The 17,157-nt window shown below is 37.1% G+C and overlaps 2 protein-coding genes across 3 annotated transcripts in view; both read right to left on the reverse strand.

Moving 5' to 3' along the window:
- Nucleotides 1-554: 554 nt before the first annotated feature.
- LOC137740153 (GATA transcription factor 25) lies at nt 555-4,300 on the reverse strand. The gene is made up of 7 exons (XM_068479973.2): nt 3,720-4,300; nt 3,408-3,491; nt 3,172-3,302; nt 2,156-2,263; nt 1,818-1,923; nt 1,091-1,144; nt 555-949 (listed from the first exon to the last, which is right to left on the reverse strand). Exons 1-7 carry the CDS (start codon nt 4,044-4,046, stop codon nt 839-841), a joined length of 921 nt encoding a protein of 306 aa, XP_068336074.2. The 5' UTR covers nt 4,047-4,300; the 3' UTR covers nt 555-838.
- Nucleotides 4,301-5,596: 1,296 nt separating this feature from the next.
- LOC137708566 (BEACH domain-containing protein B) overlaps nt 5,597-17,157 on the reverse strand; it is a 32,557-nt gene continuing 20,996 nt past the window's right edge. For both annotated transcript variants that reach the window (XM_068447678.2, XM_068447686.2), the window contains 14 exons: nt 15,777-16,241; nt 15,414-15,627; nt 14,659-14,880; nt 14,034-14,501; nt 13,610-13,939; nt 13,074-13,526; nt 12,927-12,973; nt 12,741-12,834; nt 11,140-11,346; nt 9,627-9,752; nt 9,151-9,522; nt 8,823-9,054; nt 6,729-7,492; nt 5,597-6,080 (listed from right to left, as the gene is read on the reverse strand). In XM_068447678.2, coding sequence (XP_068303779.2) covers nt 6,795-7,492; nt 8,823-9,054; nt 9,151-9,522; nt 9,627-9,752; nt 11,140-11,346; nt 12,741-12,834; nt 12,927-12,973; nt 13,074-13,526; nt 13,610-13,939; nt 14,034-14,501; nt 14,659-14,880; nt 15,414-15,627; nt 15,777-16,241 — 3,928 coding nt within the window. In that variant the 3' untranslated portion in view covers nt 5,597-6,080; nt 6,729-6,794. The remainder of the gene's footprint in view (nt 6,081-6,728; nt 7,493-8,822; nt 9,055-9,150; nt 9,523-9,626; nt 9,753-11,139; nt 11,347-12,740; nt 12,835-12,926; nt 12,974-13,073; nt 13,527-13,609; nt 13,940-14,033; nt 14,502-14,658; nt 14,881-15,413; nt 15,628-15,776; nt 16,242-17,157) is intronic.

Here is a 17,157-nt window from a genome sequence, read left to right on the forward strand (position 1 = left end):
CCACTTTTATAAGAGGGCAAATGTTCTTTATCACAGTTCCACAAAAGCCAGGAGATTTTTTATTCAACAATATATTTACCCTGGATGGAGAATAAATTGATATTGAACTCACCATCTTACGAAATTCAAACCTAACCTCTTACTTACAAGTAAAGAGGAACAACACTATACCGTAGTATTAAGGGGTTGAGAGGAGAGTGCGTCAAGTAGTCGACAACCAGCATTCAGTTTTTTAAATACAAGAGTCAACTACCTAACGCACTTCCCCTCCTCCTTTATCCAAAATACACCCTTCATTTTTTAATTACTTTCTGCCATAGGAAAAAATCGCTATACAGTAGTTGGCTGATCAACTTTCAAGCGTACATTGCCTTAAACCTTTGACATCATAGAAATGTTACAACGACTCTTTCAAAAGTAAGATTCTCTCCATAGACTCTATGTCAACTCATTTTTTGCACAATGTTTAAAATATTGGCCACATAAATTAACGTTGAACTGGGAAGTGACAGAACCCATGGAGTCCCACTTTCAAAAAGCCCCTTAGCATCACGTAAGCAGTTAAACATTAATGATCTATGCTGAATGCATAATAATATGAAAATACTGAATGGTGAAATGGTTTAGTTACGTTTTACATCCTCTCAGCTGGTGTCAAGCACACAGTCGGTACCAAAACTCAACAAACAAGCAAAAATGGAGAAAAAAACACATGATTTCGTGTATTGATCACGGTACTATTATAACTGTACATAAGATCGGACAAGCCGAATGAACATTCCGGGAAAGCCTACTTGAATGATATGCCATAGAGACAACTTTGGTATTTTAACGAAACCTAGTTTTCGGCAACTAAAGCCGAGTTATCACCATTAGAGAAGGGAACAAGATTGTTGTGTGCATCGATGGCAGTTACACTGTCCAAATCTTTAGTATCAGGTTCACCACCCTGTTTTTTTAAATGGATAAAAGAAGGGCACACAATTGAGAAGAGATAATGATATAATCAATCTAAGAGATAATGAGATAATCATTCTAAACGTAGCAATACCAAGTCGTTTGATATAATGTACTCAGACATGGAACACACCTGTTCAATTCGTTTGATATCATGGCTTCTCTTGGAAAGTTCCCTTAAACCCCCCTGCAAAAAGTTGATGGTAAATTGTACGATATATGAAATCTCCGCTACAAAAATACTAAGTGCACATAATTAATAAAGGCAGATTCACAGGTATCGCACAAAGAATGCCTATAGTGTATTCTCCGGAAATCTGAGTCTAATTCATGGTCAAGAAAACTTTTAAAACTTAAAATTGGGAGATAAAAACGTAAATTCAAGTTAAATTAACACCTTTGTATATTTTACGATGCATGAAAATTTTATGTGCTCATCTCCACAAATAGAGCAGGTACATTGAATGGTGTTAGAACCATGCTCATCCACCAATCCATGCTATCACCCTTTATTCGATATCATCTCTCCCAAGATCGAACATATATTTATTCACAACAGACATTACCAATCTATAAAATCCTATTTAACAGACAACACCTCTAAAGCCAAAGTCTTCTATAGGCTTAGTTGGAGACTCGGCGTTTTTCAGAGGTCGATCCGTCAAATATAACTTTTGTCAGTGATTCATGCGAAGCACAAACAAGTCAAAGATTAAATACGATGTTATGGCTGGAAGAGGGCGAAGGATCCGTAAAAGAGGAATGAGATCATAATTACTATGCATTCTAATAATGTCACAGATAAGATATCTTTGCAATAAAAAAAATGAAGTGATTAATTCATCGTTACAGATACTGACCCTGTTTGCCCAAAAAAGCCCACAAGCATTGCAAAGAGACCTTGGACCAGATGGGCCGCGCCGCATCATTGGTGTGGACTTTGAACTTATTCCACAATGCTTGCAGCTGGATGGGTAGAACATGCAAATCATAAAAGATTGAAGAATAGTTAGTCACAGGTAAGACACAAAAAGCACAAGAACGATAAAAACAAATATAATATGCCTTTAGAGATAGGATTTTTTTTTTAACTATTATTAGGGGGGGGGGAGGGAGAAGAGTTCGAAACTATCCACCAAAATCTTAATTTCTTTTTTTCTTTAAGAGTACAAAACTCTACAATATTGCATAGACTCACGAGGTTTCGGCATGGCAATCTTCCTGCCCTGACTCCTGGCCAGCAGACCAGTTACTATCTCCATCTAACCTTTTGGAAGAAGAAAATTGGCCCTTGTTTCGTTGCATCCTGATGTAGATATAAATGAATCAAACATTCAACACTAAAAAATAAACAAAGAAGAATGCAGTATAATGCAACAAAAGAAAGTAATAATAAGCAACAAAAGAAAAAGTAATAGAATGCAGACTCATCATATCATGCTTTCTTCCATTGATCAAATGAGTAAAAGCATATTAAAGGAGCCTGTATAATCCAAAACAAGAGATATAGTTTCTGTACGTTTTCTTTTTTCATGGACTAATTGAGGTATTCTCGCTTTTTCCAGATTAAATTAGCGTATTGTCAAAATAATGTGCTACATATAATCGATTCCACACAGGTATCACAAAAATCCCACCACATCCAACCGGCATTAATTGATAGATCCCTATTTATAAGGAGAAAGCTGGTTTTGTGTAATCAAACATTTGAGATGATATTGGTTAAGCATTATGTATAGATTACTCTCATATGAGTGAGTGTAGTTGAATGATGTAAAAAATTACAAAAACTGAACTATGCCAACAATTAAGTAGAGAATCAGGATCCCTATGTGGCATTACAAACTATACTGGAAACAAAATGTTAAACCATAAATCTGTAACCGACGTGGCTTGAAAAGAAATGTAATATTATTCTTGAAACTATAGACAACTAAACTTATAAAAATGAAGCCTCACTCATAACTATACAAATCTGTCACCATCAGCATAGACACAACATGTGCACTGCTATCTAACCCGCACAAAAGGTTATTTGATTTAAACTCAACCGCAGATACAGAACATCACAGCAATGAACAAGGTAACAGAAAGGAATCTCGATTATTTCAATTTAACAGGCACATGCAATTTTTTTACTCCAATCAATTTGAGCAGAAGAACATCACATAGACTACACCACCTGACTGAACCTTTTGTTTAAAAGAAACAAACCTGAGTGCTACTTCTTGACGAACACCATATCTCACTTTTTTGTCAAAGCATCGCTCTTTTCTCTTTTGACGAAACCTAAATAATGATGCTGCTCTGTGAGGTTGACTACATCGGGGATAATCTTCCGTAGCCTACACAATATGAAATACAAGACAACACACCATCAATAATAGATATACATACGATGCAAAAATTTTACAGTCTAAGAAAGTAAGAAGTAAGAAGTAAGAAGATACCCTCTGATTCTGAGATGCCAACTCCGTCCCTTGAGCGTTGGGAGATAATTCATTACCCCCCAACAGTAATAACACTGCTTGAACCTTCAAAAACCATCAAAATACACAAAAAGTTAGTAACCAAAGAAACTTAACTATAACCATAATTGAATGGTGTTGTTCAATGGAGCAAAAATTTTGCCTAATTTAATAAATATTCAAACTTTTCATATTACAGAGTTCTAGTTCCTTTCAGCAACCAGCAAAACATCATCGCAACCGCAAGCTCTATAAAGCCTTAAATTGCCAATCAAATTCCGATAAAGTTCGTACCTTTTCAGGCGTAACGGCGTCAAAAACAAAGACCTGGCCGCGAAATGACAGCGTGAGCTGGCTGGAGCCGTCGTAAGGCGGACCGCGCAATTCGGAGCTAGCGGAGCCGCCTTGAACGTAGACGCCGTCGGAGCTAACGTCCTCAACGACGACGATGCCGCCGTCCTCGAGCGTATGGGAATCGTATTGAATGTGGGCGTTGTCGATGGAGTCTGCGGCGCCGGCATCGTCGTCGTCGCAGGCGGGGATCGGGTTTGGCATGGTCATGTCCTGAGAGTGTCCGTACATTGAAATTGGAGGAGGCTCACGAATCGAATCGATGGTCATTCAAGCATTACACAGAGGACCCGGTCAATGTGTGAAACCCTAACCCTAGCCCAAAATCGAATCGCAGGCTTCAGTAAAGTGTTGGTGTTTTGGGGAAGAGAGAGATATCAGACACCAGAGAGATAGTGTGTGAACGACCGGTACAACGAGAAATCCCCCTGTTTGAGGTCATAATTACGACGAATGCCCTTTCGCTTTTGTCTCGAGTTTCCGGGACAATCAAACGCACCGTCCCATGACATCACCTGGGCTTCACAGGGAGAGAGTTTTTGTGGGCTAACTCTTTTCTTGATTTGTCACATCTCTTTGCACATATAGCAAAATGAATCAAACTTGCATTCCTCTTGCTTACAAATAATGTATATTCGCTGTAAAAAATTTATAATTAGAACCATTGTGTTTTTAAATCTTCATTTGAAGATCATCTATGCAAATAAAAAATAGTAATAATTTGAATCGAAGATCGTTTGATCATTCAAATATATCAAATAAATAAACGGAATATGGTGGTTAAAGGTGACTCCAACATGGTTATAGATGAGATTCTCAACCGATGCAAGATCCCTTGGAGGCTCATAACTATTTTCGAGAACATCGAATGGCTGACGACCTCTTTTTATTCTATTTAGTAGCAACATATTTATATAAAAGCCAACTTTTTCGTAGATGTTATTACGTCTATTGGTCACAATGTTGACAATATTTGTATTTAACTGTATGAGTTCTAGGTGTTTCCAAGGATTTTCCTTAACTTAATAGATTTATATCCTTGCGAAAAAAAAAAAAAAAAATTTGGTAATTACATCATTAATTTATTTGATATATAACTAAACGATCTCCAATTCGAATGATTTTTATAGGGATGATCCTCAAACGAAGATTAAGAAATTGGACGGTTCCAATTATGTAATTCCAATAGTACAAATACGTTATTTGTAAGTGAGAAATAAACTCATTCCCAAGAAAGAATACGTATTATTCGAATAAAATTTTAAAATATATCACGACTAATATCTCTTTTATTCTCTTCTCACCTAATATCTTTCTTCACACTACTATAACATACAAAATTTCCTACAACGAATAGCAGAAGAACACGTCCTTCATAGCACACCTCTCCTTGACCATCTGGCCAACAAAAAGCCTAACGAGTAGTGCTCATTCCATTAGTGCACTGGTCACACCACTCGGAGCAGTCACATGCTCAGGGATCACATCGAGGAGATACTCGATCAAGGGCATTGCCAGGAGTTTACTCGTGACTTGTTGGTTGAGTTTGTAGAGTTGGCAATGGTGGATGGCTTGGGTGAATCGTTAAGGACTAGTGCTAAAGGAAATGAAATCGGATGGTGGACGACATTATATGTTCTCTCGACGCGAAAAAACTTGGGAGATTATGTCACAAATTGCAACAAAAAAGTGTACTTTTGAAATAAGTTAGCATTCCCCCATTTGCATTCATGCAGTCCTCTTAGCATAACCGTTACCACAAAAGTATGGAAAAACCGTAACTACTTCAGAGAATTTATGCAAACTAAATACGCTACACAGAAAGGAGAGCAAGGGTTTTCATTGCTTTAGAAGAAATAAAAGGCATTGCAGCCCGTCTATACAAAGTTCGGAGAATTAACGCTATCTACCTGGAAAGGGAAAAATCGGAGTTGGCCTGCCACTGGTTAATACACAATATTTGAAATCCAACCTACCAACAACATTATTGTACAGGTATGCGTTGATGCCCCACAAGACGGAGATGAAGGACGATAAGTTTGTAAGAAGCCAGTATTTTACCATTTTGAAACGTCGCAGAAAAATTCACCTCACGAAGTTCTCGAGCTCTGTGTGTTTTACATTAATATAACCGGAGCTTGAACATGCTTAAAAACTGTTCAAGCAATTCTTGCCGAACCATGTAATCCCCTTCACTGTCTTGACACACCAAAGCATCAAGGAGACAAAACCGAAAAAGAAACGAGTCTGAGGCCCTAGCATGTGATGGACATGACTCAATATTTTGAGATCATTTGCAGACGCCTGTATTGAAGGTTGACAACATGATCAAAATCTAACAGCAACACAAACAAATACCGCTATAATTTCAACTGTCATAATGGACACTCCAACCACAATTGTTGTGAGAATCTAACAAACACGCGCACTTAATATCATAGAGGTAATAAACAAGTGGTTCATGAATACATAGCCTGTCAGATTTCATAACTTAAGATGTTGACGAATTCAAGTATTATCATCAGAGAAAGAACATCCAATATCAGTTGAGGTCAAATCATTGTTCCAAAGGATATTTCCTGAAACACTCACACTGAATAAGGTAATCCTTAACTAAAGAGTTATGGATTATTGATGTTTTATGTGCAAGGGCATTATATGCAACAGACCGTCCAACACGTCATTAGAACTTCCATCAACACATGAAGGAATGGAGAATTGTTACCGTATGCCAAGATATGTTTGGTTTTTTGGTTTATGTCCAAATAAAGATTAATGTGCATCTTACTGGATAAAAAAAATAACGTGTTAAACCAGTACAAGAACAGTGAATATAAGACCTATAGAAGAAAAATCAATCACAATTGTTACGTCTATATTGCCCAAATAATGGCAATATAAAGTAACTGAAATTCAAAAAGTGAACTTGAGGAAAATGGCTACAGTGCATACCTTGATTCACCTCCCAAATCCTCACTCACCATTAAAACTGAACGGCTTCCATCACAAATGGTCAATTTATCCTGTTGAAGAAGGTTTGGATTTTGAATTTCGAGGAAGGCCTTTGCGAAGTTGAGTATTTTCTATAGAATATACGAGAATGGTTCCATCTTTTGTTCCAGCTAAGAGGCATTCTTCTGGGGTCACCGTTAGAGATGTTATAATCTTTCCAACACCATCATATTTCTTTATGACCTCAAGTGAATTCATAGAGCGTACAACTATTTGCCCTTGGTCACCGGCACAAACCAAAAATTCACCACACCCACTCAGCTCAACACAGTTGAGGCGTCCATTGGATTCAGAAGAAGCAAGATGTTTACCATTAATTGAATAAAGATGCAAACTCAGATCATCATCAGCATAAAACACAATCCGTCCATGTCGAGAAGCGATGAGCTTTGACAATGCACATCCAGATGGATGGCGCAAGGATCTTACATATCTTCCACTCTGCAGGGTATGAAAAACACAAGTTCCGTCTTTTGATCCACTGATCACAATGTCAAGCTCCACACTGATATACAAGCATGTAATTATATCATCGTGTCCACACAGAATACGAAAAGGAGTTTCAACAATGACATAATCTTTGCGTGGTAGTTCTGTCTGCGTATTACGAGGTCTCTTTTCTTGGGTTCTACCTCGGAAGACTTTCCACACCATGATTGTAGTGTCATAACTTCCAGTTGCAAGGAAGCTTCCATCAAATGTCACTGCAACATTATAATTGTTACATCTTAGAAAGCAATCTTTGAAACCACTAAGAAGAATTGTTCCAGAATAAAAGCCAAAAACAAAACCTCACGCAGAACAGGAGGAAGAATCAGTAGAGTTTTTATTCATTAAATATTAATGCATTGGAATGTTAGCACCCAACTGGTTACCACAGTTCATAGTCCAGAAAAAAGACATGCATGCCGTCATACAGAATTTAAAGATTTTTCCTCAGCATTTCTTTCTTGACTAATGTGTCCTAATCAAGTAAAAATTCAGAATTTACAATGTAAAATGCTACCATGACTAAAGTAATAGTAACTTTCGCCTAAAAAAAAGTAATAGTACCTTGCCCAGTAAAACTGAAACAACTAAATCTATTTTTTTAATAGATTACTATGATCATCATGATAACTATCCATATTGCATAAAATCGGCACCCCAAAAAAAAAATAAAAAAAACCCAATATTGCACCACCCTTTCTTGAATAATTGAGGGCAATAATCATGATTTTGAAAGCAGACAAATCTACTAACTTTTATTCAGGAAGTAAAGTTTCCCTATGCAGGGAATCATGTCCCACGATGATTTATCTTTATGATCAATCTAACCATGTATAAACAGATAAAAGAAGGCTATCAAATCACAACATTAGGACACAAGCCTTGACTCACTCGCTTAAAGAACCAACCACAACATATTAAGACTACATGAGTATTGGGTGCTAGAAAAGGTAACATAACCCAGACATCACAGTAAGGAACCACCAAATGGCCCTTGGACAAGAAATCGTTTCACTTTGCATATGCTGTATTTCATCTTTATATATAAAGCCAGCAGCTCCATTTTGGGGTCACGGCTTCACCAAAAATTTTGGGACAAAAATGCCCCCCAACAAAAAAATTCAAAAGCCAATCCAAATTAATGCATCAAATAGGGTATTTTCGTCATATAAATATTTTTTTTTTATAATTAATTTTTTTGGTACAGTTTTTTTAATTTTTTTTTATAATTAGTACCTCACAATGGACTAGCAATAATGTAATTCAATCAGTTGTTTATTAATATTATTTTCTCTATTTTTAAACACATTCAAAACATCTTAAGAGGTGCGTAGTGCCGATTATAAAAAAAGGTCTTTTGCAAGTGCATAATAATGTGATTCAATTGGTTGTCAAATGATTTTTTTTTTTTTGAACAAACGATATAATCTACCCTAAGAGGGAGGGGGTGGGCTAATTTAAATAGGCCGAAGCAAACTTTTTCTTTACCCTTGACATGCATGTTCCATAAAGGAAACAGTAATTTCTGCTTCTAGTCAAACATACCTGCAACACAACTAACCACATCCTTATGCTGTCTGATGCTTTGTACCATTCTGCCATCATTTAAGGATATAACCTGAAAGCTATTTTCCCAATTGCCACATGAGATCAAAAAATTCTCAGATGGTGTTTGCATGGTTGCAAAGCATTGTGCTCCAAGTTCAACATTTTCAGCTGAAGGACTCCCAATTTTACGAGGAGAGAGAATATCAGAACCAACGCCAAATGAAGGATCCTGTACATGTTAATTTAGTAAGCAATAAGCATTCTAAGTACTTACCATAAAAACTCAAATCAAACTTAACAATAAACAATAGAACAAAAGCCCAACCTGGGAGCTAGAGAAGGTAAAATTTCCACCAGATTGCAGTGAGGTTGTCAACCACATCTTAACTGACAAGGTGAGACCCTGGCTTACAAGAACAACATTGGAGTCCACGGTCCGAACATATAAAGCAGCTGACCGTGTATGACTTGTACTACAAACAATGGAAGTCAAGTTAATAGAACCAGGTGCAAAGCGCAAAGGATGTGCAATTGGAATAGGCGGCCCTCTTCTTGGGTGTTTTTTACGGAAAATCTGAATTGGTGTCTGGCCAAAATTTGCAATTTGGTCTTCAATAGCTGACCTTTGCAAATCATCTTCCATGGTCTCCAGATCAACAGCACCTTCATACGTTAAGTAATAAAAAATATTTGCAGCCTGCATTTCAAATTTTCAATAATATTTTCAGTGATCAGTATATTTGTAATGAAGTTGTATTAACCAATAGAGAATGTTCAGGACACGAATTATCACATAGGTACCTCCACAGCTGGTTTTCCACGCTGCTTGTAACCAAATACCAAATCTATCCAATGGTGTAGATTAGAGCTAACATATTCGCTTTCAAGGGCTTCTCTGTTCTTGTTAATAAATTCTTCAGGTGAGCCCTGAATAAATAATCGGATCAGTATATATAAAAAAAGAGTTAATAAATTCATTAGATGAGCCCTGAATAAATAATTGGATCAGTTAGCAAGAAAAGAAAACAATGCAAATGAAATGGTGTATCTAATGTGAATAAATCTCACGTCATAGAAAAGATGGAAGATGAAGAAAAGAAAATGAGAGCTTCAAACCTCAGATGTCTTATTCCAAAAGAAAAGTTTCTAAAGTTATATGTGTAAAGCAGAAATCCTTCACACTGGCTTCCAAAATAATGAGTGACACCCCTATTATATGTGGTTAAAGTTTAATGCATTCTATTATGGTGCAGTCTCAGTGATGGCAAACTGTTTATAACCAAACAAAGAAAAAAATTGGCAAGGTCATATGTGTTAGAAACATGCAGACAAAAGGTTTGTGTCTTGTGCATTTGTAAGCCAATGGTGAGTGTAACTATCAAGTCCCAAGGCAAGTATCATGACTGATCCATTTGGGTAAACAAATCCACCCTTATTATTGTGTTAATTTTTTACTTCTCACATATTATCAGTGTTCTCCTAAATGTAGTCGATTCGTACCTGCAAAGACACATCAGTTAGCTAGAGTGCACTTTTGGTCTATGAAGTAGACCATAATCAACTTGGTCAGTATGTTCTTTACATCCCTCGATTTGTAGTCAAGGCAGTGTGGTTCCAGAACCTGTTGATTTTGGTAGATTTTCTATAGATATGCACACTGATTTCCTACAGAACTGTCAAAGCTTTGCCATTGAATGCGACTGTAACTTTTGCCCAACCTACACTTCCATTCCCAGAAGGGTCACAGGGTTCAATTTCCACCCAAATTAAATAGGATGTAGAATGGTTTTGAGTGGATTCACTAATCACTCCTCAATCTGCATGAGCTATTAACCGTCCAAAATTTTGAATTGCTACAACACTTACTATCACCGTAATATCTTTCCACAGGCACCCTTTGAATTAAAGCAAGGTCGATGGATCTTGTGCAACTGTACAAATTCACTGTGTTTGTTTCAACTATCATTCTAAGTTCCTCTTTTTATAAAAAATAGGTTTATTTTTTGCTATGCCCCCTAGAACTCATCAACCACCGCCACCCCCCCCCCCCCCCCGGGGGGGCGCAAAAACAAAAATAATAAAATATCACCACCATACACCCTGAAACTCGATATTCACTCCGCTCTGCCTGAATTTTGTCAAATCCGTTAAAATTGGGTTAAATGTGCTGATATGGAAGGGTAATTTAGTAAACATATCTATGTGGCATTAAGACAACCATTTTTCCTAGCCACATGCCAAGAGGTGGGAAATGGTATGCATTTGAAAGGATTAGGTGGGTTTATGGATACATTAAGGAGAAGATGTTACATACCTTGGCCCAGGGTGGGAGACAAACATCTGCAATAGGTTCACCATCTTGCTTCACACCAAAATGATAAGCATTTGAATTGACAAGAAACTCTGGCATGTAAAAGAACTCCGGTATTAACTCCTTCACATCACTTGTATTAGAAAGGCAGTTCTGATATGTTCCCTCAATGCTTTGAAAGAGACGGTCAGCATGGTCAAATTTACCACCCTGATAAAAAGAAACAGGTAAAATTCATGGACCATTAATCAGGATTCAGTACAGTAAGAAAGTAGACAAATGATAAGAGATAACGATAGCTCCAGGAAAAAAATAAATAAAGAGATACTACACTTAAGCACCAACTCTATAACCTTAAATATAGAAATAGGAAATAAGATTCAAAAAATCATAAAGCTAGATTTTCAGAAAATACTGACTAGAATAAAATTTTCTAATAAACAGTGATTTTTTTTTTTTTTTTTTTGAGAAGAAAAAATAACAATTTATTAAAACAGTAACATGAATTACAAAATAGTGGATAAAAATTCCACCATCTAGCAAATCTAGCTAAATTAGCCCGTGGTCTTTTGAAAACCCTATATAATGTGTTGAAAATTATAGTCCTATGTCCAATTGTGGTGTCTCGTGATGATGTTCTTCATCAGAACCTCTATATCTTTGGTAAAATCTCACGTCAAAAAGAATCCTCTAAGAAATATTAATAAAAAAAACTGACACCTGAAAAACTTACTAGCACCTATGTTTTAAAAGGCGAGGGGTAAAGCCCCAAGGCGTTTCATGGGTAGTCTCGAGGCGTGAGGCAACAGCCTCATGGTACCTAAGATTATAATATTTTATAGTCTAAGCGGGTCGGGTTCACCAGAGTTCCGACCCGACCCCTCTATAACTTCCGTTTCCGGCCATCTGAGATGGCGAAATTTTGTGCCGTTCGAAGGAACTCCTCACCACTGGATCCTTGTACATAGCGAATTGAGGCTGAGAAGGTTTTAAAACCTTGCACCAACCTTATGCCGCCTAGTCTGGCTGGGCAGAGGTTTTTTTTTATAGCCCCACCCAAAAAAACCACCTAGGCCAGTATCAAAACTAGTTTTGAAAACACTGCTACGCACACATCACAGATCACACTTAAGAAAGATGTAAAATTAGAACTAATGTGATATGAATTCCAAGATTAGGCAGAAACTCATACTTTGAAATTTTTAAATGAGAATAACCCTCCACTTATTGATAAACTATCGCGCTCATGCATGTGAAATTGCCCATTTGATATCCACAAGATGAAAATAGAAAATGAAAAAGGAGAATGGTGATGGAAGGATAAAATAACCATGAAAGCAATACAGTGATGTGGTTTGTTGGGTAATGTAAAGTAGGGTAGTGGGGCAGTTTATGTAGTGTGTAGTCTATATATATATATATATATGTTTTTTTTTAGAAGAAACTATATGTGTAGTCTTTATTTTATTAGAACAATTAAGTCAGAAGATGAAATTGTTCACAAAAGATAAAGGCTCTCTAGGAATCACTTTATTTTAGTTGAAAACAAGACATATAACATATCATAAGATACTTAAGGTATGTGATACTGTCCATAAGAGTACCTGTAAATTTCGATGGAGAGAAGTAAATGGCTCTAATCTCAGAAGGTAATAAAGCACAATCCCCATGCTTGAGTAATGAGACCCATAGTAAAAACTGCAAATGTTAAAAATGCAAGTGAGACAACAAAAGAAAGACAACTTGGGGCCTAAAAAATCGTTTAGTCTTGACCTGGCTTTGGATATTACCTAGGTATATCAGGATCAGTGAAGCTACGATACCTATCTTCAAATACCTGTATGGGGAAGCACGCCACCATAACTTTTGTTAAAGACAGATGCACAAATATGTGAATTGATTATGTTTGTCAAAGAACTTATGAGATACAAACCAACCTCAAATCGCTTCATATCAAGTGCTCCAACCGGTTTTGAAAGATCCCGAAAGGTGGAAGACTTGTTAAAATCAAGAACCTCAGAGGAGTAATCAGCCAAGACCCAAGGAAAGACAGGGTATTGGGTCAAATCATTATATGATCTTCCAGCCAGTGTATTGAGAATCATTAGATATTCAAAATTTGTCATATCCCTCCTCCTCCAGCTCTCTCGAGCAGTTTCTGCCATCTCCAGTGCTACACGTCTATCAACAAATGAAATAGCGCCATTTTTGTCCCGACCACTTCCTTTTGGAAACAAATATTCATTTCGGGTAGCAACTATCAAGGTTCCAGTATCTTTTGCATCCTTCTGGGATGCAAAATTCAAAAACACTGGTGCAGATGAATCACTGAAGAAAATCTCTATTGCAGAATATCGAAGCAAATAACGAGTCCAATAGACAGCTTTTATCTGTGATCAAGAATAAAGAAATAAAGATGACTACAATACGCAAGATATGATAAAAGCAAAAGCTAAATGCAAATTTCTCCAACCTTGCCAATATTCCATCTCCTGTGGCGCTTCATAATTTTTAACTGTTTTCTATTAAGAACATTTTCATTCGTTGCATCAAATTTATCAACTGTGGCTCCCTTCTCAGCATCCAAACCAAGATATAGAGGCTGTTTCAGAGACTTTTGCTTTTGATCAGGTTTGGTGAAATCATGATTATTTGAAGCATCGAAATTTCTGAAAACAGATGATCCTCCACTACCTTCAACCAAAAATTCACCAAAGAAATGCAAAACATCTTTCATCACTGCCAAATGTCCAGCTAATTTTCTTTTTGGGGTTACAAGCACACAAGGAACTGATGTAAGAACCTGAAACAGAAATCCCGACGTTAGAAGTTTAATTTCATTTTTATAGCACAAAATCATCTCTCCCTAGTTTTTGTAAGAACCTGAAATAATATACCTCACTAGTTTCTGTCTCAAGTGAAGAGGATGAAGAATCTTTTCTTTCCTGCATCCAATCACCGCTGTCTTTGGATAATTCCGAGCACTGGCTGTCTGAAGTATCTTTAGGGAGGGTGGGTTTCTGCCCACCAAGTTCATTATCAATTTCATTTGGTTCTGAGCTCCCATCATCAGTTATCTTCCATACCCCTTTCAGCAAAAACCGCCTCATTTGCTCAGGAATGTGCCCAACGAAACCACATTTACTTTCATTAACAGGAGGTGCAACCTCATTGCTGGGCACAGATGATGAAGGATGACACAGCTTTTCATCAAAATGATAATTCTGTCTCAACTTTTGCCTACGTCGCCAAGCATCTTCTATCTTGTCAAGTTTCCAATGCCTCACAGCACTATTTGGAAAAGGATTAGCAGACCATGGACCTCTCTCATCAATCAAAGCACGAAACATGTGTATCCATTTTTCCTGAAAAATTATGTTAGTAATGACAAGCACTGATAATATGCATCACAAATCGGAAAAGAAAACAACAGTAATAATGAACAAAAGAAGTTGCAAGTTCCTTGTTTATTATTCATTTTGAAAAGATATGTTCAATAACAGAAAAGAATGGGCCACATACAGCAACATTTTGTTGCTCCTCCTCATGAGTGAGCTGGAATGCAGCTCTTCTGCTGTCATCTAAAGCAAGAATGGAGGCCAAGCTACTCTGTATCTCATCTTCAAAAGCTTTCCTGGTATTAGATTCTGCAGAGGAATTTTCATCCATCCTAAGTTGGAGCTCACACAACTGCCTTTGACGATCTGTATCTAATGACTTTGTATATTTTGCCTCATCAGCTACCTGAAAAATAAAACCAAACAGTAAAACAGTAGATGACATAGGATTACAACAAATATTTTGCCTCTTATTATTTTATTTTATCTTATATCTCAAATTAAATAATAAACCATGTTTTAATTACAAATGGTACAGTTATTCCGCATTTTACTTATTTATTTTGGTAATATCGCGTTTTATTCTCATTTCTTAATCTGTCAAGTAGAACAATTAAAATATTTCTAACCTTACTAGTTAATACTACCTCTGTAACTAAGATTCATTTTATAAATTTGTGTTCTATGAAAGGAAAACCATAGGGGGCCCGTTCAAAAACATGAAACAGGCATGGGCATGTTCAGCCCTAGGTCTAGGTCAATCGTGCATGGCACCACATGGACAAAGCACATACGGAATTTATGTGCGACGTTTCGGCATGGCTTGACAAAATTTTATACATTAACGCTGTATATCAGAACTATAACATTTAAATTAGTGTGAGTGTGGGGACAGAAGATAATATATATAACATCTCTAAAATAACTTGCAAGACGCACTGCTGCTAGCACTCGATCCCTCTGAATTAAATTCTGAATAGATCCTGTTTCTTTTACACTATTTCCCGAGTCCAAGGAGTCCTCTCTCCCCATCATGCTAGTAGCCAGCATTGATTTGCCAAAGTTGACAGTTTCTCGAATCAAGTGTGATATCACATGAAAACGAGCACCATCATCCAACATTCCAAACTGCGACCTAACCACAAGCAAAGCCCTGGCCACAATGTTAAGTTAAATTTTTGTGAATAACACTATAACAAAGAAATCAGAGTTCCCCCCACCCCAAAAAAAAATTTAGAACAAATTGTTTTTTCTTATTATCAGTGAACTTGGTTAGAAACCTCAAAGGCGAAAAGTGGTTACCAAATGAACAGCTGCAATCTGCTTTTGCTTTGCTCGTCATCAGCTGCCAAGAGACATGGCAAAAGCGAAATGACCTGTTGGACGCAACGTGATGCTCTTTCCAGAGTAGATCTGCATAGATATAGGATGACAAGTCTAAAAATAATTCTTGGGCACCTTTCCCCTCGCAAGAGCATTGCCTTGTCAACATTTTTGTTAGGTTTGCCACCTAGAGCACTGCCTATCCCTCCTGATACAACAACTGCAGCTACCTCCGCAGCAGGAATATTCAGAGATTCTACTAAGCCACGTGCTCTTTGGCCTAAAGATGGACCTGCAGATGGTGATGGCTTGGGGGACGTCTTGCTTGGTCCCTTACCATTCATCTCACTTATGATAATCCACAAATTGTCATACATATTCCACCACTTGTCATTTACTATGTCATCTGCATTATTGATTGGCTGCTTGTAACTACCAGGGATCCTAAAAATATAAGTCAATCAGACCATGAATTGTATTCATCATTTTTTTGAGAAGAAACTATAACAATTTATTAAAAATGAAAAGTGAAATACACAGAAGTGGATAAGAAATCCACCAAGAACAGAACAAGAAAATCTCTCAAGAGGATCTGATTACAAGTAGGAAAACCTCAACCCAAATCACTTTACAACTGCTAACATATCCCACAGTATGTGAGAAAGAGAGTAATTCTTAAAATCATTCGAAACTGAAGCCCAGTGGGCTGCCCAATATCTTACTCTTCCCCATAGATCTGCTAACACCACCACCCCACCCCCCCCAAAACACCAGTATAATCCTCAAAATTTCTTTTGTTACGCTCCAACCAAATGTTCCAAAAATCCTTTTGTATTCATCATAAATCATCACACATCGTGAAAAGGAATGATAGTGACAACGGTACAAGTCCTAGAATCCAACATTGTCTCGGTCCACAAGAAAATACAAATAAACAAAGGAAACTGCACAAGAACTTCAGAATTGAAACGAGAAACCTCCTAGGCTCCTAAATCCAACCAAGAGTTATCGCTGAAGAATGTCATAAACTAAGAGAATTCTTCCTTTGATGTAGCCAACATGGACCACAAACATCAGAGTTTAACCACCACAATTTTGTAAATCTTTGTCCTCTCCCAGTGATTGGAGATTTGGGCATGTTGCCCTTTTGAGGAGACTCACAAATATCTTGTGTAGATGAACAATGCATCAAGTCAAGAACAGAATTAAATTATGCTTCTGAATCTAACTACTCATGTATGGCCAGGGGATTATACGCAATCTATTCACCTAGAGTTAAAAATATCCAAACAAAATAATGCACAAGTATTTTCCTGGCTTATTAATTTAAAACGCATGGAGAAAATTGAACACTTGCTTC

Source organism: Pyrus communis, chromosome 15 (assembly GCF_041283825.1).
Source record: "Pyrus communis isolate YQ-2024b chromosome 15, ASM4128382v1, whole genome shotgun sequence".
In the NCBI taxonomy this organism is placed as follows: domain Eukaryota; kingdom Viridiplantae; phylum Streptophyta; class Magnoliopsida; order Rosales; family Rosaceae; genus Pyrus; species Pyrus communis.

Coding starts and splice junctions, on each gene's coding strand:
- LOC137740153 (XM_068479973.2), bottom strand. CDS start 4,046: ATGACCATCGATTCGATTCGTGAGCCTCCTCCAATTTCAATGTACGGA. Junction 1,924..2,155: donor GATTGCCATGCCGAAACCTC/GTGAGTCTATGC, acceptor CTACCCATCCAG/CTGCAAGCATTGTGGAATAA. Junction 950..1,090: donor ATATCAAACGAATTGAACAG/GTGTGTTCCATG, acceptor TTAAAAAAACAG/GGTGGTGAACCTGATACTAA.